Here is a 26,440-nt window from a genome sequence, read left to right on the forward strand (position 1 = left end):
TTCAGCATTAACTCAAAAGTCCACAGTCCAAAGTCTCATCTGAGACAAGGCAAGTCTCTTCTGCCTATGAGCCTGTAAAATCAAAAGCAAGTTAGTTACTTCCTAAATACATTCAGGGTGCAGGCATTGGGTAAATATAGCCATTCCAAAGGGGAGAAATTGGCCAAAGCAAAGGGGCTACAGGCTCCATTCAAGTCCCAAATCCAGTCAGTCGGTCATTAAACCTTAAAGTTCCAAAATGATCTCCTTTGGCTCCATATCTCACATCTGGGTAATGCCGATGCAAGAGGTGGGTTCCCATGGCCTTGGGCAGCTCCACCCTTGTGGCTTTGCAGAGTACAACTCCCCTCCTGACAGCTTTCATGGGCTGGTTTTGCAGAGTATAGCTCCCCTCCTGACAGCTTTCATGGGCTGGTTTTGAGTGTGTAGGGCTTTTCTAGGTGCACAGTGCAAGCTGTCGGTGGATTTACCATTCTGGGGTCTGGAGGACAGTGGCCTTCTTCTCACGGCTCCACTAGTCAGTGCCCCAGTGGGGACTATGTGTGGGGGCTTACACCCCACATTTCCCTTCAGCACTGCCCTAGCAGAGGCTCTCCATGAGGGCTCTGCCCCTGGAGACCATCTCTGCCTAGACATCCAGGCATTTCCATGCATCCTCTGAAATCTAGGTGGAGGCTCCCAAACCTCAGTTCTTGACTTCTGTGTACCCGCAGGCTCAATACCACATGGAAACTGCCAAGGCTTGGGGCTTGAACCGTCTGAAGCCACGGTCTGAGCTCTACCTTGGCCCCTTTTAGCCATAGCTAGAGTGGTTGGGACACAGGGCACCAAGTCCCTAGGCTGCACACAGTGAGGGGCAGGGGTGTGTGGCTCAGCCCACAAAACCATTATTTCCTCCTAGGCCTCTGGGGGGCCTGCAGTTGGAGAGGCTGCCGTAAAGGTCTCTGACATGCCCTGGAAATATATTCCTCATTGTCTTGGTGATTAACATTTGGCCCCTTATTATGTATGTAAATTTATGCAGCTGGCTTGAATTTCTCCTCAGAAAATGGGTTTTTCTTTTTCTATCACATTGTCAGGCTGCAACTTTTTTGAACCTTTATGTTCTATTTTCCTTTTAAAACTGAATGCTTTTAATGACACCCAACTTACCTCTTGAATCCTTTGCTGCTTAGAAATTTCTTCCACCAGTGACCCTAAATCATCTCCCTCAAGTTCAAAGTTCCACAAATCTCTAGGACATGGAACAAAATGCTGCCAGTTTGTTTGCTAAAACATAGCTAGAGTCGCCTTTACTCCAGTTCCTAAAAAGTTCTTCATTCCATCTGAGACCATCTCAGCCTGAATTTCATTGTCAGCATTTTGGTGAAAGCCACTCAACAGGTCTCTAGGAAGTTCCAAACTTTCCCACATTTTTCTGTCTTTTTCTGAGCCCTCCAAACTGTTCCAACTTCTGCCTGTTACCCAGTTCTAAAGTTGCTTCCACATTTTCAGGTATCTTTATAGCAGTGCCTCACTCCCAGTACTAATTTACCATATTAGTCCATTTTCATGCTGCTGATAAAGTCATACCTGAGACTGGATAATTTATAAAGAAAAATATGTTTCATGGATTCACAGTTCCATGTGGCTGGGTACACTTCACAATCACAATCATGGTGGAAGTCAAAAGGCCTGTCTTATATCATGGTAGACAAGAGAGAAAATGAGAGCTAAGCGAAAGGGGTTTTTCCTTGTAAAACCATCAGATCTTGTGAGACTTATTCACTACCATGAGAACAGTATGGGGGAAACTGCCCCCATGATTCAATTATTTCCTACTGGGTCCCTCCCCCAATATGTGGGAATTATTGGAACTACAATTCAAGATGAGGTTGGGGCGGGGACACAGCCAAATCATATTCAATATTCAAACTTGAAAATAGAACAATAGAGATTATGCAATCTGAATAGAAGAAATAAAAATTTTGTATATTTATAATACATAACTTTAATGAATGGCATGTTTGTATATGCATGCACATACAAACACAAGAACTTCTATCATGAAGTGTTATGGATGTGCTTTGGTGCTTGGAAGCATGGGTGTGCTCCAGGCATAGGCTCTATGACAATTTGGCAGGACTGTTAAGTATACAGCTGGGAGAATCAGACTGCCTGCATGCAACTCCCAGCTCTGCCATTTATTAGCCATGTTACTTGATATCTAGAAAATGAGATAATAATGTCTTCATGGTGTTCTTAAAGATTAAATGACTTCTTAATGCATATAAAGTCCTAGAAAGCACCAGGCAAATAGTAAATGCTCAATTTTAGGTATCGTTATTGATCTTCTTTAGATTCTGCCCTTCCAGGAGATAAAAGATTTGTTTTGTTTTGCTTCACATCTGGATCATGTGTTAAACTTAGATTGTTTCCAATCTAAGAAGAGATCTTCATAATATGTCTTATTGTAATGGTGTTGCAACTGTCACACTTTTATCTGTAATCCCTTTACAGTTTGCAAATTGTAATGTGCAGCTGTTAGCATGTCATGAGTTTTACCTGGGAGATGGCTGACTTTCAGGAATATCATAAGTGCATTTATATTACTTTTCATCTTTTGTGTGGTATCTAAACAGGGTAGGGGTATGATAACAACACAGACTGTTTTGGGACCCTTCAATGTGGTCTGCCTGACTCTTGTTTCTCCCTGTTTCACTTCTTTCTAGATATGAGGGTAGCGGTGTTTTTCTCTTTTGTTCACTGTTATGTCTATCACCTAGAATAGTGCCTGGCAATCAGTAAGCACAGAAGAATATATCATGGTATCTCATAATCTAAAACCATTTACCTTCCAGTAGATACACAAGTCCTTTGATTTTATTCCGGTCTCAAACTACCTTACATGATAACCATTTTTAAAAATATATGTCTGATGCTGTATTAGCCTGTTTTCACACCACTATAAGGAGATACATGAGGCCGGGCACAGTGGCTCACGCCTGTAATCCCAGCACTTTGGGAGGCCAAGGAGGGCAGATCAAGAGGTCATGAGATTGAGGCCATCCTGGCTAACACGGTGAAACCCATCTCTACTAAAAATACAAAAAATTAGCCACGCATGGTGGCAGGTGCCTGTAGTCCCAGCTATTTGGGAGGCTGAAGCAAGAGAATGGCATGAACCTGGGAGGCGGAGCTTGCAGTGAGCCGAGATCGCGCTACAGCACTCCAGCCTGGATGACAGAGCGAGACTCTGTCTCAAAAAAAAGAAAAGAAATACATGAGACTGGTAATTTATAAAGGAAAGAAGTTTAATTGACTCACAGTTCTGCATGGCTTGGGAGGCCTCAGGAAACTTACAATCGTGATGGAAAGGGAAGCTGGCATCTTTTTCACAAGGCAGCAGGAGAGAAAAGAGCATGTGAAGGGAGGAACTGTCAAACACTTACAAAACCATCAGATACTGTGAGAACTCATGAGAATAGCACGGGGGAAACCACCCCCATGATCCAATTATCTCCCACTAGGCCCCTCCTTCGACACATGGGGATTATGAAAATTAAAATTTGAGATGAGATTTGGGTGGGGACACAGAGCCAAATCACACCAGATGTTTCTGTTAAATTGAATAGTTTGTTATAATCTGAGCATCCTCCTTCTTTCTTTCCTTTATGTCTATAGAGATACTACCTGATCTACCTGTTCAATATGATGCCATTGCTGCTTTCATTACAAACCCTACCCATCTACCAAGACCAGCACAGACTATCCCATCTGCCTTAATTGCCTTCATCCTTCAGCTTCTCTCCTCTGAATGTTACTTGCTTTGTATTTATTTCCTGTGCCATTTAACCACTTGTATGTTCCAGTACGGTTACTTGTGCATTCTGTATCTCCCTTTAGAACAGGGACCTTGTCTGTTTCACCTTTGTATTCTCCATAGTGCATGTAGGTAGCAAATATTTGACAACAGCAAATATTTAATAAAGACCTACTCAGTGACAGATACTGAACCCAATGACTGGTTTGATTCCTAGGAATGTGAGTGATATTCTCTTCCTGTGTTTTCTAAAATTATTTGCCTAGTGAATGTTTACACAAATTCGCATGTTGAACATCATAGTGTTTCAAAACAGTCCCTGGGCTTGGTATCAGATATACTGAGTCAAATCCAGAGAGGCTGTGGGACTTTGGGATGATAACATACCCATTTAAGAGTCTTGGTTTTCCCAAACACTACATGTTCTCACTCATAGGTGGGAACTGAACAATGAGAACACATGGACACAGGAAGGGGAACATTACACACCGAGGCCTGTTGTGGGGTGGGGAGAGCGGGGAGGGATAGCATTAGGAGATATACCTAATGTTAAATGACGAGTTAATGGGTGCAGCATACCAACATGGCACATGTATACATATGTAACTAACCTGCATGTTGTGCACATGTACCCTAAAACTTAAAGTATAATAATAAAAAAAAAAAGTCTTGGTTTTCTTGTCTGAAAGTAGGAATAATAGAATTACACTATAGCGTTAATTGAGGTAACAAATTGTCGGTAACCTTAGACTGAGGAAGGTATCAAATAAAAGTGAGTTTTCAGCCAGGCGCAGTGGGCTCACGTCTGTAATCCCAGCACTTTGGGAGGCCAAGGTGGGTAGATTGTTTGAGGTCAGGAGTTCAAGACCAGCCTGGGCAACATGGCAAAACCCCACCTCTACAAAATATCTAAAAATCAGCTGGGCATGGTGGCATGCGCCTGTAATCCCAGCTACTCGGTAGGCTGAGGCAGGAGAATTGCTTGAACCAGGGCGGCAGAGGTTGCAGTGAGCCAAGATCACACTGCTGCACTCCAGCCTAGGCAACAGAGTGAGACTGTCTCAAAAAAATAAAAAATAAAAATAAGTCAGTTTTCCTCTTTCCCTATTTGAATAAAAGTAAAATGAGTTTTTCAAGGGTGTCATTAGCTTTATGTTATTGTTTTAACTCTGCCTCTATCAGATATTCTTTGAATGGGCCAAACTCTCACAATGGCTGGGCACTGGGGATGTTATGATGCCAGACCATGCTGCTACTTTTTCCTTCCTTTAAAAGCTCTCTGGTAAATATCAATTGTCTGCTCTGGTGGTTATAAACTGCTGCTCTCCTCCTATTCTTCATGAAATACAGGGATTTTAAGTTTTGTTTTATGTACTTGTGTTTTATCTATCGCATACAGAATTGCAAACAATACTATTTGTGGGGGCGTTTTGACTTTTTCAAAATATCTTCATATCCATTATTTAATTTGGTACCCTTCACAAGTCTATGAGCCTGGTAGGGCAGGTACCTGTGTCATCATAATCCCCTTACAAATGAGGAAATAGAGCCTCAGAGCTTAAGTGGTCTGCTCAGGGTCACACAGATAAAAAGGGGGGCAACAACAAGGGTTCATCAAACACAAGTCAGTAGGCTACAAATCTGGCACCCTCTCTACTCGCTTAGCCTGAAAGCAAAGGGGTATTTGGCAACTGTAACATCCGTCATCCTAACGATCTTCTCCATTCTTCTTTGGCAGAGGCGTCCATCCTGAGCTATGATGGTAGCATGTACATGAAGATCATCATGCCCATGGTCATGCATACTGAGGCAGAGGATGTGTCCTTCCGCTTCATGTCCCAGCGAGCTTATGGGCTGCTGGTGGCTACGACCTCCAGGGACTCTGCCGACACCCTGCGTCTGGAGCTGGATGGGGGGCGTGTCAAGCTCATGGTTAACTTAGGTATCGTATGAAGTACCCTCTGCCACTCCGTTTGGGCTTGTCTTCCCTTTCTTTTCTGATTTTCATTGGTTTGATTGAATTCTTTGTTTGTTTCTTGAAAGTTAGCTGCTCACCTCTTGTTTAATAGACCCAGGATAAAACCCAACAGCAGCAATCACCTTCTCCTTGTTTCTGCATGAGGTTTTGATGTCAATTTCTGGTTTCTGACAGTGGTGATTTCTTTACTAGATTATTTGTTTTCTAAGTTTCCTTTCTTGGTTTTTTGGAATCGTTTAGCTTTGTGTAAAACACGCTACTTTGGTCCATCTTTTGATCAATCATATTCCCATAAGTCCAACTCCTCAGTCACCACTCAAAACAGTCAAAGCTGAGGGCAGGGACAGGGCAGGAAGTGGAGGCAAAATGTTGACGGTGGGGTTGTAGGAAATTAAACTTTGTAGGTAGGGTGAGAAGTACATTGTTTCTAGCTCCACAGTTACTATTCAAATGGAGAATTCTGGTGGCCTTGATGACACTGATATCTCCTTTGACTTTCTCCTAGAGGGAGGACAAGTAGATTATTGTTACCTTGGAAAATAATTCCCTGAGTTGAGAGTCTGTGACACGTGGAAGGAAAATGTATCTCCTGATACGTATACCCATTTTTCTTCTTGACATTCTTAACCATCACTCAGCATCCCCTTGTGCAAAGATTGTTACCTTGTACTATCACTCACTAATAACTCTCTTCTTCTCATATAATACATATCTACTTTACCTCAGAGTTGAAAAATTATGACTTCAAATTTGTGGCTTTATTGGAATAGGATTTTCTCTTTCATTGTAATTACCTATAACAGAATCTTTGGAAATTTTCCTTTTTATGGCCTCATATTCTCTTCTGCTATTGACCTTTACTGAATTCTAATTGATATTCTATAGAGATTGGGGTCTTCTTTGTTTTTGGCAAGGAAAAAACAAACAAACCCTCCATTTCTGCTGTTTCTAATCAGCAGAAAGTCAATACCCAGCATTGATAAGATTAGTGAGGTAGCTGGGTCCAAACTTTCTAAGCTAGTGAATTTATTTGGGTACGTAGAATATGTTTGGATATAGTGATACCTTATAAAGATTTCAGTGAAACGGTTTGTCAGAGCCATGGAGAAAAAATGATGAACAAATGTACCAGATGCAAGGTCATATGTAGGCCCAGATGTCCTGGTGGGAAGGTGGGGTTTTTGAATCCATACCAACCTTATCTGCTGTCAGGTCAACTGGACACACTTGGAAAATGCCTACACCATAAACCTAAAATCTCTGGGACACAAAGGACTGTTTTGAGCAGTGACTTCTTTAGTTATGTCTTTTTTTTTTCTTCTAGTTTGCAGTGTTTACAATACTGTGCCCTTTTTCTTGTCCAACTTCATTTGATTTCTGTTGTCAGTGTGTCTCTTGGTTTTTCTTTTGTTTGTGTATGTGTGTGTTTGGTCATTTTAGGTTATATTTTTTTCTTTTGCTGGATCTTTTTGTGTGCGTGTGTTCCTGAGTTTTCAATCCTCCCCGCCATCAACCATGGTAAATCAAAAGATGGTATTCAACCCTTCAAAGGCCCAAAGCCTGCGGCCCGCATAGCAAACAGCCTTGAGAACACAGCGTACTGAGCAGCCTACAGAGACTGGCATACCCCTGACCCTACTACCTTCCATCCCTGCACCATCCTCCCCACCTTAAATCAATATAAGAGTGTGTTACCTAAAACCAACAGCCAGCAGCTGATTATCTCCTTCTCAGAAAAAAACAACAGAAAAAATAAAAAACCAGAACCAAATACAACTCCATAACTAGCTCACTGAAAAAGATGATGAAGACAATTTTTATCTCTGGATCTATTTCAAAGTCAGAGAGAGACAAACATATGAGAATGATTCAGCCCCACGGGATCCTAAGGGAATGTACACAGTGTCATTAAACAGACATTTTTTTCCCCCATTAGATGTTGTTTAGTAAAGATTAGAGTGTCAACTTTGACAGGTCTCACATCTTAGAAGGAAAAACTGGGGTCAGTGGGGGTACAAATAAAAGTGTATAAGAAATAAGGAAATAAGTGTACAGATTCTCATTCTCTCTCTGTCACACCCACATACACCTTGAGTTGGTCATACATCCCACATGCATTTCTAGAAGCATTATTTTTGTATTTTAAACTCTAGTCAAAGTCTGAGAGATGTGCTTTTCCAATAGACTTTGCTTTTTTTTTTTTTTTTTTTTTTCCCCCTTTGGCTTCTTTTGTTGCAATTTCAATCTAGTTCCTGCTGAGTTGAACCATCTCAGGCAAAAGAGAGGTAGCCTCTCTGTAGAGAGCACTGTGCTTGTCCAGAAGCCATAGTTAATTTTTTTACACCAAAGGATAGGTTCATCATAATTACTGGTTTGAATTTATTTAACTTTCTTTCCAACCTGACATGGAACACTGAACTTAAACTGTTAGGCTTGTGTAAATGCAGCTCTTCATATCCATGCTTTGTTTAAAGGTTTTCCTTCCATCCCCTCCCCAAAATATACCCCTTTGTAAATATTTTCTCTTTGCCATAAATTTGTATTTCATTTTTCTCAATTATAGAAGAAAATGTATCCAAGTAGAATTTGCCTTCACATGCATTCCACCAAAATTAATTTCAAATGATCACTTTGCTCCCTCACTCTATTCAAGTTGTGTCTTTTTTCTAGCCCGTGCACTAACAATATTTTAGTTTATTTCAAATTGATCACACATATGCATTCATGATATAAAAGCCTAGTATATATTTCTCTGATGTAGCATATCTTCCAAATGTCAAGGAGACTAGGGTTTTCCAATGGCTTTATCTTCTGCAGGCAGCCATATGTGGTGCTAACGGGTATGAGAAATATCCTATAACTCAGCACAACTTTTAAAAAGTTGAGAGGTTGACTATTGATCAACCATATTTTGATCCTTTAGAATTATAAGCTATAACATTTTATTATTACAGCATATTTAAAGATTTAAAAGACGTTATCTTCTTTTAATCTCATGATCTCATGGATCTCATGAGATTAATGATAATCTCATGATAATTTTGTGAGATAAATCAAGCAAGTGTTTTTATACTTACTTTTACAGATGTGTAGCACAGAGAGAAATATATTACTTTTCAAAGCTTACATAAAAAGTTGGAGACAGAGCTGGAACTAGAACCCATGTCTCTAAACTGCTAGATCAGCCTGCATTATTTGTTCCCTTCAGAGATCAGCACTACAGGTCAATGATGTGTCGGTCTTAATGGCTTCCAATTGTTTTATGATGGTCACCTTTGAAACGCACACAGAGAGAATCTCCATTTTCCTCAGTGCCCAGTTTGAATTGAGCTGCACTAGAGAAAAGACAGTTGATATGGACAAAACCTTTAAAAGATCCTTAGCAGAGTGCCAGGAGCCCTTCTTCAATGGCAGACTCTGAGGGAGTGGCATGTAGTTTGGTTAATTGCATTTGAATTCTCCAGATGTTCTCTCTCTGGAAATGTGGACTTGCTACTACTGTTTACCATACACATTATTGAAGACACACAGCTTTTAGAAACATTTACTGCTTCCATGCTCGACCCAAAGCTCAACAATGAGAAAAACTTTCTTGGCCAGATGCCTTAATCTGTAATTACAGACACTTAACGCCTGTAATCCCAGCACTTTGGGAGGCTGAGGCGGCCCATCACGAGGTCAGAGACCAGCCTGGCCAACATGGTGAAACCTCATGTCTACTAAAATACAAAAATTACCTGGGCATGGTGGTGCATGCCTGTGATCCCAGCTACTCGGGAGGCTGAGGCAGGAGAATCGCTTGAACACAGGAGGTGGAGGTTGCAGTGAGCCGAGATCTCACCATTGCACTCAAGCCTGGGCAATAGAGTGAGATTCTGTCTCAAAAAAAAAAAAAAAAAAAAAAAAAAAGAGAAAGAAAGAAAAACTTTCTATCATTTACCATAATTTAAAACAAAACAAAATTAAAACAGGCAACACACAGATATGAACACATACACATCAAAAGATATGCCAAGACTTAGGCAGACTTTTTTCAGGCAAAGAGTCTGGCTGCTACCAAACGTAGATTTAAAGGAAATTGCCTTCCCAACTCAGTTCTTCGACTCATATTTTTTATTTAAAAAATCACATATATAAATGTGTATGTGTGTGTGTGTCTATATACACATGCACACACACACATATTTCTACGTATATACATACACATTCAGTAACAAGAACACCCCCTCAGAGCCTATCAAGAAGGCTCTGGGATAGATTTTCCTTCTCAAACCACTTGTTCTTCAGGTAAAATAACAAAGTAATTCTTCACATATTGATGTAAAGTAAACAAACTGTCTGCCATTTTGAAAGCGCCAAGCTCTTACATTGGTTTAAAGACCCCATCCACTTTACATGAAATCATTTGGGTGATCCAGAAAGATGAGCCCAAGCCACCACCTCTCACTAGGCCAGTTTCTTGTCTAATAATAAAATCCTCAGCTACACAGAAGCCGAAGACAAAACCCACTTGTTGTTTGCAGTCCTTGGGTTTGTTGCTTTAGGCTCACTCTTCCTCTCTCATAAGCGTGCCCATACACCAGTTTCCTCTCTCTCTTTAATATGTCAGGAAGGGACATTTCTCCAGCCTTGGGTGATGGTAGGTGCAGTCAGTAGCTGAAGCCATCACCTCTTCCTTCCTCCCTGCCCTCCCTCCTTCCAGTCCTCACCAGGGGCATGGCCTCCTCTGTCTGGTGATCGTACCGGTTGCTCCAGGGTTGTTTGCTCCCACTTTTCTGTTGCGGTTGACGACACATGACAAACCTAACCGCACGAAACCAAACCCAGATTTTTCTCAAGAGATGTTCTTCTCAGGAACAAATAAGCATTCTGCCTCCTTCCTCAGAATAACTGGGTGCTATAAATCGCTCCTCTCCAGATTTCAGGTAGCTTCATTCTCCCCTTTATTCTTGCTCCTTTAAAATGATTCACTTTGGGGAATTCAAATGGTGGCATCATCCTTGACAAGTCCTCTAAAAACTACTGGGTCAACCTTAAGCAGAAGAAGAGTACTTTGTGACTATATTTTCCCCTCTACCTTTCTTCCTTTAAAAAAAAAATCATTTCGCTTCTACCTTTTAGTATATAATGGTAAACAAATCCTTATTGGAATTTCCACCATGATAAACCAACCTTAGGCTGAACCAGGCAGCTTGGTAACAACTAACCTGAGACCTTTCTCTGACCTTTTCTGCCCAGTCCCCTACTACGCCCACTGATTCTACTCAAGGACTTCTATGTTGTGTGTCCATGACTCCCAAGCAGAGATTAATACAATGATAGATATGCTGATCTCTGGCACAGAATACCTTGTCTGATTACTAGCTCTGGCCAGTTGGTCACTCTTTTCTTCCCTCCCTTTCCCATTTAAAAAAGTGAAACCAAACCCAAAAAATTTTCTCTCCTCAAGATGTGGAATCACAGAGTGAAATACTCAAGATGTCAAAGGTGCCGAGACCTCCTCCACACGTGCCTGGCTTGCCTTCTCCCTGAATGCTGTGGGCACTTGATTCAGTCTGCGTATTCAGGCAGGAAGACAGAGATGGGCCGCGCGAGGGGGTTGATCTGGGAGCCTTTGAATCACTAGCAATCAGAGAACCCAATTCGTTGTGATAACATCATACAACTCCTTTGACCCTACACCCGACCCCACCTCTCTAAAATCTGGGATGGGTGTTTGTGCGGTTAGCTGTTTGCAAGTGGCCATTTTATGACAGGAAATGACCAGGTGGTGTTAACCCTTTCCTTACCACTAAGGAAGATGGCAAGTCTGCCTATGCAAATTTCTATAACATTTGGGGCCCAACCTAAGGAGAGGGTGGAGGGAGTTTGTTTTTAGAAAAAGAGAAAGGGTTAAATACTTCACTGAGAAACCTCATGGGCAGATTTTTTAAATGATACAATCAGTCAGGCTGGTGATATGTCTTTGGAATACTAATACAAAAATTGTGTTAATGTTACTTTAAAAACGAATTTTAAGACAATAAATTATAGAGGAAAATAGAATATAACCTGCATTTGGTGGGGGAATTATTGCCTGTTTTTCCAAGTTTAACAAAATTAATATTTCAAAGTCCAGGTTTGAAATACTTTATATAAAAGAATAGCTTTTTTTGGAAAAAAAAAAAACATGTTTGATGTCTACTGTGGATATATATGTATACCAGTATATATCTCTATACATATGTGTATATATATGTGTGTGTGTGTATATATATATGTATCCAACTTTACTAAATAATATACTGTACATATACACCCACCCTTAAACTCGTACATACTGTATATATATAAAATGGCCACATTTCTTACGTGTGTCTGTCCCCGGAAGGGTGGACTGATTGTTTTTGGATGTCTGCAGCTGTTACCTTGAAGGATGCAATTTCATCTTTCATTTATTTTTCCCCATCTAGACTGTATCAGGATAAACTGTAACTCCAGTAAGTTTTCCCTCAAGTTTCATTTTGTTCTTTAAAAAAAAAAACAAAACTGACTTTATTTTGTTTACTGTTTTATGAGCTGTTTTTTATTTGAATTATTTTTTCTTTTAACAATGGAGTTGGGGGGATCTGGGGCTAAGAAGATGGGGGGCTGGGTGAGGGTGAAGGGCTGAGTGTGGTTTTGGGTGTGGTTTCTGAAGTGAGGGCAGGTCCTCTCTTTCCTTGCATTTGCTCTATATGAAGAAAAGAAGGCAAGGGCACATGAATAATGAAATAATGAAAAATCAAGTTGAAATGATGATTTATTGTTTTTGGGAGGTAACTCTGAGAGTGAACAAAAAGCTTTAGGGCAACCAGCATGCACTTCTCCACTACCAAACAGTTTAGAAAATAAAAGCACAGTTCTTGGCCCACAGGTGGCTGCCAACTCTGACATTTCTTTCCCAGTATTTATCTCTGTTGGGAACTTCTAGCAGGGTGGGCAGATCACTGCTATTGGTGATAAGGCAACACTTTAACCAAAGACTTGAGACACACTCTGTCTCTGCAAAAGGACGAACTGCAGTATTATTTTCACCTTATCCCATTCAGATACCCTAGTTCTTGAAGAAGAGTCCTAACAAGGCACAGGATGAAAACTACTCATGTATTTCTTCCTCTTTCTTAGAAGTAAACATTAGCTTGAGTCAACATATAGAAGAGGAATATGAAGATAAGTAGGAAGAATAGGCATAAGAGAAAGAATAGGCCTAGATGATGAAAGGAACAAAGGAAGAAATATGCTTTGAGTACTATAGCATATTATATTAGGCTTATTAATACTAACTACTGTAACAAGCAATCCCAACATTATAATGGCTCAACAAAAGAAGGGTTTATTTCTTGTTCAGTCAAAGTCCAATGCTAATTGGTCAGTTTTCCCAGACAGCTCTCTTCAAAGAGGTAATTCAGGGATCTAAGATCCTTCCATGAGGTGGGTTCACCACCTCGGAGTTCTTTACTTCTGGCTGTATCCATAGGGAAGAGAGAGAGAGAGAGCTTGGGTGGTTGTGCAGTAGGTTTTATTGCCTTGCCTGGAAGTAACAAACATCACTTCTATCCGTATTTGGTTTGCTAGACATGACTCCATCCTACATGCAAAGGAAGCTGGGAAATGTAGTTGGCTAGTGCACTCAGGAGAAGAAAAGCTGGATTAGTTGATATCTAGCACTTGTAATTCTCCATAGTTTCTCATCATTTTTTAAATTCTTTCCTCGCTAGGGTCTTTCTGCAGGAACAAAAAGGAAAAAATCCAACTTTTACATTTGGTTTACTTGCTGATTCCATCCTAGTAAGTCTTTTATAGGTGCTAGTTTAAACTTCTTTCTTGGTAGAAGATATATTATAGGCATGACAAACTAATAAAGCCCAGTTCTGCTTTCTGGGGGAGCAAATGTTCCATCTAAGTTAACACAAAAAGAAGAAATTTAAAATATCGATATAAGCAACTGCTTACTAAATAGAGTGCTTTATCCTTGTCTTGGCATCACTTACAGTTATTTTAGGCAGTGGCCTATTTTCTGTGTTTAAATATTTCTAATTAGCCAGAAATTTGTCCTGGTATTTAGATCATTAAAAGCCTAATTGAAACATCCTTTCTCTCCAAAGCCGGGAGTTTTCTGTTCCTGTTTTTTTGGTTTGTTTGTTTTTTTAAGCAGCTTTATTGAGATACAATTTTCATACCAGTACATTTACCCATCATAAACCTACAGTTCAAGGACGATAATTAAACTTATAAAGTTGTCTAAATATCACCACAATCACATTTTAGAACATTTCCATCATCCCCAAGATTTCTTTTCTGCTCATTTGTAGCTAATCCCTGCTCCTACCCATGGTCCTAGATAACTATTGGTGTGCTTTGTTCCAATAAATATGCCTTTTTTGGACATTTTATTTACATGGAATTAGACAAATTGTTATATAGTCATTTGTATCTTGCTTCTTTAAAAAATTTTAATGGCATTTCTATGGAAATATTTTCTCTTTCCTTTTGCATTGGTTTTCAGTAGGAAATAAGGTGGAAACTCAGCATGAAGGTGGAAAGCCTCGTATCCGAAGCTACATCTAGCATCTTCTAGCTTCAGAGACTTATTTGGAGAACAGGGAACTGAGGCAGTTATTTAATCAGGATATCAGGATTTGCTTTTGCTGCTCTATCCATGCTTTCTCATGAAGTCAATCCCATATATTCCACATGATCAGCCACGGAAAGTCATCATAAGACAACTTCCAGGATTATCTCTGTTGGGAAGACAGTGACACAGATGACAGCAGGTTTTTTTAATCTGATAAAATATTTTCTATTTACATCCACCAAAAACAGCATTGAGAGGAAAATATGTCAGCAACGTTATATTCCCAGCTTTGATCACAAAATATAGAAAGAATATAACTGATTTCAATTCAGTACTTACATAAAGAATCAAGATTAGATTTTGGAAATTATTTTTGAGATTCTCACAATAAACTTTTAATGTACTAAGAACATTAATTTTGTTGGAAATTTAATATCGGAGAAATAATACAGTGCTCAATGGTTGAACGGTGTTTGACTAGAAAAAACAAATACACATGGGTCTTTTAAACTAATCTAACACCTTTAGAGCTAAACAATGTAACCATGTATCTAGGGTTATGTAGAGTCACAAAGTAAATATAGTACATTTTTTCTGAAGCTAATTTTAATTGTTAATATGGAGTAAAAGTTTAAATTGAAACCAAATTGATATATTATGCAGAAGAATGCAAATAAGCATAAGTCTTTAAGAAAAAAAAAGTAAGAATTCAAAGATATTTCATTTTTATTGTGAATCTTCTCTATTTCATCCCTGGTATTAATGGCATTTGAGTGGAAAAGTTTGAGAAGACTATGCAATTAAATTTGGAGAGAAAAAGGGTATACGTGATCCGAACTTCTAAGCCCCTCTTCTTATTGACTCCATGTCAGATTTCATAGCTTGACCTGTTACAGGATCTCACATTGTCTCCGTAATAGGTGTGTCAGTCCTTACTCTTATCTGATTTTCAACTGTGAGAGTATTTGCACCCTGGGTTTGAGAGGGAAGAGGCTTTCCCTCAGCCTTACCTCTTGCTGTTACTTCAACAGAAGTCATAGGGTACCTTGCTTAATTTTCAAAACAGAGCTTCTTTTTTTTCCCCCTTGAAGGGAAATACTGAATTAAATTTAAATCAAGGTGGATTATAAGTTTGTGAACTTTTCCAGTCATTCTTTTATAGAATGCCTGTCCTCTGAAAAGTCACTTGGGTAAAATACTGAATGACATCAGCTATTTTTTTTTCCTGTTCATCTGCCATAAAATGTTGTTTGTTCTGGGAAATGGCTATTTCCAAGGCATTCTGTGACACTCTTTAATGGAGACAAGAACATGAAAAAGAAGGATGATCTTCCAGCATCAAGAGAAAACAATGGGCCATGAGAGAGAACGGTGATCTTGAGGGGAAAAAAAGCAGTTTTCTTCTAGCTTTCTTCCTTTGGGCTTCGCTTCCTGGCCCTTTTGTCAGAGACTATGGCCCAGTCCCATGTCAAGTATTTCCTACCAAAAAGCAAAACCAATTTTCTAATCAGCTGTTCTTTCTCCCTTTCTTAACTTCTCTTTTTTAATACTTTGTCTTTCCTCATGGTATCTATGATATATTCATTATTATTCATTACAAATCCTACTATTCCTGCTTTCCAAATCCTCCAAGAATACCACACCATAAATTCTTCCTAGTTACTATCAATAAACATATATTAGGGAGTGTGCAAATCAAGGTCTTTGGTTGAATCAAGTTTGTTGCTGAATTTGATTCATCTGGCAGGAATGTATTTAAAGACACTTAATAAATATAGTTCTAGCTTAGAATTTATTTTTAAATTGCAAAAGAACAACAGAGTTGGCAGCCATCATGGTGAATTGAACTACAGGGTGACCTGGAACACTACTAAAGAAAACAGACCTGGCCAGATGTGGTGGCTCACGCCTGTAATCCCAGCACTTTGGAAGGCCGAGGCAGGCAGATTACGAGGTCAAGAGATTGAGACCATCCTGGCCAATGTGGTGAAACCCCGTCTCTACTAAAAATACAAAAATCAGTCGGGCATGGTGGTGCACACCTGTAGTCCCAGCTACTCGGGAGGCTGAGGCAGGAGAATTGCTTGAACCTGGGAGGCGGAGGTTGCAGTGAGCTGAGATTGCGCCACTGCACTCCAGCCTGGCAACCGAGCGAGACTCCATCTCAAAAACAAAACCAAAACCAAAAAGAACCAGGGCTGTTTTCTGGAGAATTTCTGGAGGAAATGACCTGTTCCTATGGCTCTAGTTCCGTAAGGCTGGCAGTAATCTAAGAGGCATGCAGTTCTGAAAACAGGTATGAACTTCTCGTTGGTGTCATGAGTGCGCAAGTGAAAGTATGGAAAATGACTTTTTGTCTTTGACCTTGTCTGATTGTGCCTCTGCCCTGTGATTTCCCAGCCACTAATTTATTCTATCCCTTTCAAGCCATGTGCAGTATGAATGAATATAGAGAACTAATAATAATTAAATATGTGGATAGCTTGAATGAATATAGTAAACACATATTAATGAATTTCAACTTTTTCTTTCTTTTTCTATCTCTCTTTCCTCTCAAACGCTAATTCTTCTGTGTTGTGGCCATCTTCATTATCTTTCTAAAATGGAGTGTATATGTGGCATGGGAATTGTGAGTTTGTGTATATGCCTGATTATTTAGGTATATGTAACAGTGTCTCTCTCACTAATTACTTTGAACCTGAAGACTCACTAATTTATCTGTGACAAGGTTTATTTTTTCTTCTTAGACACAGAGGAGAAAGGAAATAGAGTGCTGTACAAAAATATATTGACCTTAAGACACTCAAGTGCCACAATGGAGTTATTTGTGTCAGAGAATAGCTTTGATGATCTTGTGTATTCTCTATATACGCAGATATCTTTGATTCATCATAGAGGTGCACAGTAATCTCAGAGATGTATGAAAATAACATCACAAGGATATGATGTCTGCAAATTTTATCTCCCAAGGCTACTAGTGTTTGAGTATTTCTCCTCTTGGACTTGCTTGGATAATTTGTTTGTTTGTTTCTTTTTTTTTTTTTTTGCCTTTTCCCTTAGCTTCTCTGCCTTAAGTTTCTAAGCAGACTCCATTTCCAGTGCTTTGGAAAAGTTAACAGCATGTGGGTGGTTATTGCTTAATTTAGGCACAGTTTAGTGAGCTGCAGTTTATTATATTGGACTTACAGTTTTCTTCTCTTTCTTTTACTCTGTCTTTCCTCTCCATGGTACCAGAATATGTTATTTCATCTTTAGGAATGGTTTATCTGAGAATCTCAGAGCTGAATTGTTTAGCTCATTCCTTTAACTCAGAAACTCTTGCCTCAGACCAATAAGGAGGGCTGACTTCTTCACTATTAAAAGTCATTCTCAAAGGAAATTGTAGAACCCTCTTTGGTATCCATTTTAAAAGTCAAGTAATCATTACTGTCAGCCATTTACCTGGTGATGCCACTTATTAGAATCTTAACAGAGATGGAAAAGCAAGAGCCTATGTATCATAATGTATTCTCTGTCAAACTATAAGCAAGCTATAAGCATTACACTTCAGAGCTTCTGTCTTCATAACGCATATTTTTGCTTCTTTTGATATGTTTTATATTTCTTGTAACATATAGAACACTTCAAGTGTAATAATATTTATCGTATCAATAACAGCTAGATTTTAATACGATAGTGGGATGCTTCCTAAACATATAACATTAAACACTTCTTAATAAATATTAATTCAGATTGGTTTATTTTAAAATAGTTAATAAGATTATACATGGAACAAAAGGCAAAATAGTAAAAATTCTTCCCACTCATCGTATTCCTCAAACTCCTTTTCCCAAAGGCAACCAAATTTATTAGGGATTTTTTGTATCTTCTTTCAGGGATAGCCTATGAGTATACAACATATAATTATATCCACATTCTTCTCCTCTTTCTTCTCCTTGTCTTCTTTCTGCTCATACTTTTCCACATCTTACTTATTTTTTCCACTTAAAATGTCTTAGAGACTATTCCATGTAAAAATATACAGGTTTATTTTATTCCTTCTAATGGCCACATAACATTTCATTTTAGAGGGATGCTATATTTTATTAAATCAGCACCCTACACTTAAATTTTTCTCAGCTTTTTACTACTAAAAATGTAAGAAGTATATACTTTTGTTCATTAGTTAATGCATACGTGTATAAGAAGGTCTATTGGATAAATTCCTAAAAGTAGAATTGCTGAGTCAAAAGACAAGTGCATTATAAATATTGATATATATTACCAAACTGCACTCCAAAGAGGTTTTACAAAGTTATATTCCTACCAGCAATATATGTGTTTGCTTCTCCTCACTCTTGTAACACACATCATATTATCAAACTGTATTTTCATTTTCTTAAGATAGCTTTTCAAAATGTTGCTGTCACGTATGTATTTTCCATAGATCTTTTCCTTCCATCCATTTACGTCTTCAAATATACATAGGGATCATTGTCATTCATGACTTTGGTGACCACTTATATCAGAAATCTTTTGATAGCAATCTGCTACAGCAACATTTCCTATGTTAATCTTATTTTAATAAACAGCGATATTGTAGAAAAGTAGCAATATGTTATAGTAATTTTGTGTAATTTATCTCCTATATTATTATTGATCTGTGTTGAGATCTCAGCACAGACAGGCATTTAGTGCAATTACAAAAATCAAGGAGGACACTGGAGCCAAATAGCCAAATAGCCTGGGTTCAACACTTGTCTATGCCACAAATGAGCTACATGTCTTTGACAAGTTACTTCAACTCTTAGTTTCCTCAGTTGTAAGTTTCACATGAAATTTAGAAAGAATAAAGGGAATGGGATCTAGCACCAAATTAAAAAGTAAACGTGATGTGAACTTGAGGCATTAAATTACAAATAAGTGGTTTCCAAAAGAGTGTGCTTTGTCTCATCAAAGGAAAAAGCAGAGGAAACAGCAAAAGAGGAGGAGAAAAAGAACTTGTTAAAAGCACAAGCCCTCATAAGTTATGTCTTAGTCCATTTGGTGTTGCTATAATAGAATACTTGGGGTTAGGTAATTTATAAAGATAAGAGGTTTATTTGGTTCTTGATTCTGGTGGCTGAAAGTTTCAAGATTGGGCGGTTGCATTTGGCGAGGGCTTCATGCTGCTTCCACTCATGGAGGAAGACAGAAGGGGAGCTAGTATGTGCAAAAAGATCACTTGGTGAGAGAGGAAGCAAGAGAGAGAAACCAAAGAATATAGACTCTTTTTAACAACCCACTCTAAAGGGAACTGATCTATTCTCATGTACAAAGAGAAGTCACTAACCCCTGCCTGAGGGCATTAATCTATTTATGAGGGATTCACCCCATGACTCAAATGCCTCCCACTGAGCACTGCCACCACAAAAAAAAGGGAGCAAATTTCTACATCAGTTTTGGGGGGAACAGACCATATCCAAACCATAGCAAGATATATGGATATAAACAAAGTTAATAGAGCTGCTGAATTCTAGGAAAGATTGCTAAAGAATAAATTTTTAATATCTGAACATCTTAAAATAGGCAAATACCCAGCCAATGTAGAAATTTTATATTGTTAAATATCAGGTTAAGAGAGGCAGTATATAGACTCATATAACTGTTTATCAATCACAATTTGAACTGCTGTATTATGTTAAATTAGTGTACATGGTTTAGATATGTCATATAAAGTTAGTGTACCTAGTTTGGAGATATGTATACACACACCTGCACACAGAAAGAGTGAGAGAGAGAAAGATCTAATGCCAGTACAGCCTAAAATTTTTACATTGATATCTGCCACTGTATGATTTTTATGACTTGAAGCTACCTTGGATATAGTCTATGCTTGGTAAATAATTGCTAAGTAAGTGAATGGCGTAATGAATTGTATCCATTGCTCTACCTTAATTTATTATTTACACAAAATTGTTAAGAATCGACATGCAAGGTACAAGCCTAAAAATTGTGAAGTACAATGTTTTGTCTTGTTGTCACTCAGAAAGGAAGAAAATTAACCAAGGAGTGAATTTGTCATCTTAACCTGATAATCTAAAAGAATATGTATTACTTTCTCTGTAAAATAAGAGATTTCTGACAAATAAATATTTTCATGAAGTCTGATTGGGCCATATTTCGATTGAAAGTAAGGAAAATTTCATGAAGGAAGATGAACGTGTATCTGTAAACATTGCATGTTGTCATTCCTCCTTGTTCTTCCTCATTCACTTATTCCATGGACATTTACTGAGAGTAAGCAGAGTTCCAAGAGCTGAGAGTCATTTTAGGAATTTATACTGCAAATTTCCAAGGAAAATGTAGGAGGAATTCTCATAGACTGAGTAGTTTCTTTCTCCCACCCTACTCTTCCCTTTCACATTGCCCACCTCCATTTCTTGTTTTTCTTGAAGAAATTGGACCTCAGATGTATGTATCTCTAAAATCCAGATGAGTCTCTTATGGATTTTGTTCAGGGCTAATTCAACATTCAATTCAACATAATGAGGTCTTTTTTCACAATGTGTGTGCATTTCTCATGATGAGGCCCTAAATGCTGGTTTACTTAGGGATTTTCCTGATTTCCTTTTTTGTTTTGATTTGCCCTCCTTCATCTGACCACTTGCTTGGAGCCTTGCAAGCTGTGTTTCTGTGCCCCTTTAAAAGGCTGATATTTCAGGGACTGTAATTTTGAGTAAAAATACTGTTTCTGTTTTCCTTCTACCTTCCCAAGATTTCTTTATGTACTCCAATCCATTTTATGTGTCTAATTGCTATAGTCAGATATACAAGGTGACAAATTCTGTAAGTACAGTTGGTCTTCCATAACTGCTGGTTCTGCATCTGCAGATTCAACTAACAAAAAAATTGAAAATAATTTTCAAAAACAATAGAAAATAATACAAATAAAAATACATATAACAGCTATTTGCGTAGCATGTACATTGTGTTAAATATTATAAGTAATTTAGAGATTAGAGTATAGGAGGATGTACATAGTTTATATGCACATACTACAGGACACCATTTTATATAAGGAACTTAAGCATCTACAAATTTTGGTATTCATAAGGGTCTTGGAACTAATTTCTCATGGACACCAAATTAGGACCGTATTAGTTTCAGGCACAGTTTATATTTTGAAAATTAGGAGGTATTACGGTAAATTTAAATGGAAACTGGGCCTGAGAAATCCCTGAGCAGAACAAAGCCAGTTAGGCCGCATAAATGACCTTAACCTTGCTGGATTTGCAAATAAGAGCAAAAATTAATTTGAGCTACAGCTCATAAATACCTATATTCAGAGAAAACAGAATGTAAGCTCAACCAATCAGAAGCAGCCAACAAATTTATAATTATATAACTAGGGGACTTTCCAATAGGATAGGCCAAATAAGGCAACAGTGTAACTGTAATCCATCAAATATTTTATTTGCTTTACTCCCGTATTTGTCCTATAAAAGCCTGCTCTTTGCATTCCCTCAGTGGAGCTCCTGAGCCACTTTTGATTTAGAGCTTTCCTGTCCAATTCATGAATCACTATTTGTTAATAAGATCTTTAAAATTTTTATTGTGCCTCGGTTTTTCTTTTAACCGTTTGACCTCTATGTGGTGTAGGATGTACAGCGACCATTTGGTAAACTAATATTATTAACCTAAATTCTTTATTCTTGTTTGGTAACAAGATAAATGTATTAATGGATGTATTTCCCTTTCATTATGCCTAATATATATAAATTATATGTATAAAGTACATATATACATATATATATAAATTGCAGTTGTTTTTATGCATATCATAAAAGATAATATTATAATTTGAATTCTGGAGTTTCCAGAATAATTAGCCACAAAATGAAATCTGTTTACTGATTCAAAGCATCTCAGGAAACAGAGTTTCCAATTTTGGGAAGAAAACTTTACAGACCAGGAGATGTTATTTACAAAAAAAAAAAAAAAAAAAAAAAAAAAAAGGAGTAATTTTCTGTATGTTCTGTTGACTTACTAGAATCACATAGCTTTTTAACTCTGAGTTTATTAGAAGTTAGGGAAATAAAACTAAGAAGATTTTATACATTTCTTTCTCAAAATTAAGCTGTTTCAGAGGAAATCTGACTGTGTGATATCTGTTCACAAAATGATTGTCATCCCCAAGCGTGTGCCAGCCCTCTGTCAGCAGCACTGTTCTCAAAGATTCCTGGAAGGGACCCTGTGGAAAAATGAGAACAAGAGAGGCTATCACATGGTGCAAGTAAGAGGTGCAGTGTTGAGTTATAATAATCTAAGTGTCCTTCCTAAATGGCTGAAAGTATATTGCAGTAGAAAAGTATTAAAATGTGTATGTGTCCCAAAAAAGAGGCAAAATGTAATGGAGATCATGTCCTCTAAAGCAAAATATTTGGATGGTTATGAACTCAGGATCCTCCAATAGGCCTGCTGGGGCACACTTTTTTTTTTTAATATCAACATATTACAAATGGGGAAACCAAGGCTCAAGGACACCGAGTGCTTGACATAAAATCTCAAGGTGATGAATGGTAGGCATGAGTCTTTATAAATTTAGTTTTATAATTCTTCATCATATGAGCACTCTTTTGTCCCCTAAATCAAGCTGTCTCTTAATGATGACACAGGACTTTGTTTTTAAAGGATTAATGGGGAAAAAAGAGGGAGATCACTGCAAAGGTACCGAATTAGAATATTTTTACCTAAACCAATGAATAGGAATGGAATGAAATTTATTTCTGAAATCCAGGAGATGACAGAAATGAAATTGGTGCTATCCACAAGTGTGGGCAGGATGAAATCTAAAGCAATAAACAGAGGGCTGCTCCTCTGTTCCAGTATAATAAAAAGTAATATTTGAAACACAAAAGTGAGAGAGAGGAAGACCTGCTTATTTCCTGTGAGGGGTTTTCCTGTGACAGGAGGCACTTTTCTTCCTTTCCTCCCCAGAATCCGAGGGGAAGGAACTGCCCCACTGACCAGAGTGACAATGCCCATAGGACTGAAGGGGTAAGAGCAACAGAAACGTAATGCTTGAAAGGAGCAGAAACAGCGTATGGCAGCAGCAAATGTGTGTCAGATAGAAAGACAAAGGGAAAGGGTCACAAAGAAGTATTCACAATGGAGCAACACACACGTAGTATGTTTTATAACGCTGGAAAAATTCTGTACCTTTCACATCTCACAGAGAAAAGAGAACACAAAGGAAGATGGATTAAAAAAAAAATGATGCAGCCACTGGGCCAGTTATCTCTGGCTAGAGAAGGATTACCATTTCCTTACAAAAAGAAATTGATAATTGAAATTAAACTCAGATTGCCTAGGTATACCTGCCAGCGGTTGGAATGTTTAACTTAACTGCTCGGTTTACTTATTGACAAGCAAACTCCCTTTTACTAATAGAACCAATTTACAAAACTTTCTGGTCATCAGAAATAGAAAAGCCAGATATGGTAACACCCTGATGACTAGTTAAGTACTCAGGTACTTATCCATGACTTGGTTTATCCACCCTCCTACATGTCTGATAGAAAACACAAGGAGTAGGAATCTCATGGTTAACATTTCAAAGGCATGAAAATTGAATGCTAAGTGAAGATACAACTTCATTCTTTCCCCTCTTCATATCTTCCTGGACCCTTTTTCTCCTTTGTCACAGCAAAATAATATAGGCTACTAAGTCTATGCACAAGGATATTTACAATAAACATTTGACAATCTTTGCTATTGCTATATGAAGTGCATGCACTTGACAGGTGGCTACTAATTATTATAGTAAAAACTATAGCATTGAGTGATTTCTGCCATTATGGGATAAGAAGTTTGCTGGCATTATCTTATTTAATCTTCACCACAATCTTATAAGGTAGGTATCATTATCCTCATTTTAGAAATGAGACTTATTCATATGGAGGCTGGGTGTGGTGGCTCAGGTCTGTAATCCCAGCACTTTGGGAGGCCGAGGTGGGTGGATCACTTGAGGTCAGGAGTTCGAGATCATCCTGGCCAACATGGTGAAACCCTGTCTCTGCTAAAAATACAAAAATTACCCGGGCATGGTTTTGGACACCTGTAATCCCAGCTACTTGGGAGGCTGAGGCAGGAGAATTGCTTGAACCTGGGAGGTGGAGGCTACAGTGAGCCGAGATCGTGCCACTGCACTCCAGCCTGGGTAACAGAGCAAGATTCTGTCTCAAAAAAACAAAACAAACAAACAACAACAACAACAAAAAAGAAAGAAATGAGACTTAGTCATATGGAATGTTTTGCCTAGCTTCAGATTCAGTCTGCTTCATGCCAAAGCCTCTGCTCCTCACCATTGTACATATTGCCTCTGCCACTTGTATGCTGAAGTGTTAATGCCTAAATGAATGAAATCTATCACTCTAGAACAAGTGTTGATGGTCCCATGAAAGAGGCCACTTCTAATCACTAATACCTCCTATCTCTGTAGGTAGTCTTTCTGAAGTCTTGACCTTCCAGAGTCAAGCTCCCTCAGCTCAGCTCTATAGGCATATTAGTGCCCCATGTTTGTCATAACCAGTCTCGAAGGCATTGTCTATTTCAGTGACTGAAAGGTACTTGGCATTTAGGATGCATAGAAGATGAATTAGGAATTATTATTCAGGAACAGAGACAACTAAGAAGAGGATAACATTAGAATGCCATAATTCAACTTATGTTTATTACTGATGAGTCACTCTCCACATGACTGGTGCTTTGTTGACCTTCTCTTGGTAATGTTGGTACTTTCTGTCTCTTATCTCCTTCCATTGTACTCTAGTCCTCTAGTCTTAGCCAACAGGTTGTGGCTGCTTCAATCCCCGAGGCTCTTCTACACTACCTCTGTGTCCATGCTTTGCTGTGTGCCCTATAGATCTTTCCTCTCTGTATCTGCCTTTGCAACAGCTGTCTGCTCATCCTTCATCACAGCTCAAGGGGTCACCACCTAGATGAAACCTTTCTTCTACTCCAGGCAGGTCTAGGTTATTCCACCTCTAAGTTCTCATGGCACTTCGCATATCTTTCAGAACTCTTATCACAGTTATATGCTGTAAACAAAGAATCAGGGGTTTTATAAAATTGGGAAGGAGAACTTTATTTCTCATAAAGGGTTGCAGCCTGCAGGCTTGCCATCCCAGAGGCTGGGAAGCATAGCCTCTGGCAAAAGCTGAGGGCAAGCACATTGAGGTGATCAGGGTTAAAGGGAGCAGGAATTTATGCTGAGCAGGGTAGCTGAATATACATATTTAATACACTATAGAAAGAGTCATGAATATTTATGGAAGGAGAACCATGCAAATGTGCAATTGAGCTTCATACCTCTTCATGGGTTACACGTTCAAAAAAAATAGCTGTGTTAGCATGATCTGAGGGTGGAGTTTTTGGCCCTCTGACATCAAAAAGTAAACCAGAGGATATGAAAATTGCCAGTGTATATCCCCCACAAGTCAGCCAAAACTGGTCCAGAGATGGTGGTTGGTTTTTAGGAAGGGATGCCTTGTGAAACTGATTAACTGTCACATCAATACTGTAAAGAGGGAGGGAGAGTCTGGTTGTGGCCTCAGGTGATTGGCTAAAGACAAATAAAGAAATGGGTCACCTGCTTCTTTTTTTTTTTTTTCCCCAGAGCTGGTTTCGTTGCTCCTTAGGAAAGAATCCTGGTTGAAGGTGAATAAGGAAGGGGTATACTAAGACATGAATATACTAAGGCATATCTACCCTCCCTGCACATCATGGCTGGAAACTTAGTTTTTAAGCTTTCTCTGGGTACTCCTTGGCCAATAGGGGATTCTGTTCATTTAGCTAAGGGGCTTGAGATTTTATTTTGAGTTCTCTATTCTTTATTTGTTTCCATGGGTATCTTCAGAACCAACCTCTGGACTCCTCATGATTTGGGGAAATGCACTATTCGTCATTGTATCTTCACCGTCTAGCACAGTACTAATCATATAGAAGGCATTAGTGAACACTTATTGAATTAACAATTGTAAGTTTAATGACTTGAAACTTTGAGCCACAGGAGAAATCTGTAGATAAACACAGATTTCTTAGT

The 26,440-nt window shown here is 38.6% G+C and overlaps 1 protein-coding gene across 39 annotated transcripts in view; it reads left to right on the forward strand.

Annotated features, from left to right (window-relative positions):
- The window catches only part of NRXN3 (neurexin 3), a 1,691,350-nt gene that overhangs the window by 638,826 nt on the left and 1,026,084 nt on the right, over positions 1 to 26,440 (forward strand). For 30 of the 39 annotated variants that reach the window (XR_010136857.1, XR_010136859.1, XR_010136858.1 and 27 more), the window contains 2 exon segments: positions 5,541 to 5,744; positions 12,233 to 12,259. Coding sequence is in view for 34 of the 39 variants with exons in the window: in XM_054529674.2 (XP_054385649.2) it covers positions 5,541 to 5,744; positions 12,233 to 12,259 (231 nt within the window). In the remaining 5 variants the exon portion in view is untranslated. 39 annotated transcript variants of the gene reach the window in all.

Source organism: Pongo abelii, chromosome 15, assembly GCF_028885655.2.
Source record: "Pongo abelii isolate AG06213 chromosome 15, NHGRI_mPonAbe1-v2.0_pri, whole genome shotgun sequence".
Lineage (NCBI taxonomy): Eukaryota > Metazoa > Chordata > Mammalia > Primates > Hominidae > Pongo > Pongo abelii.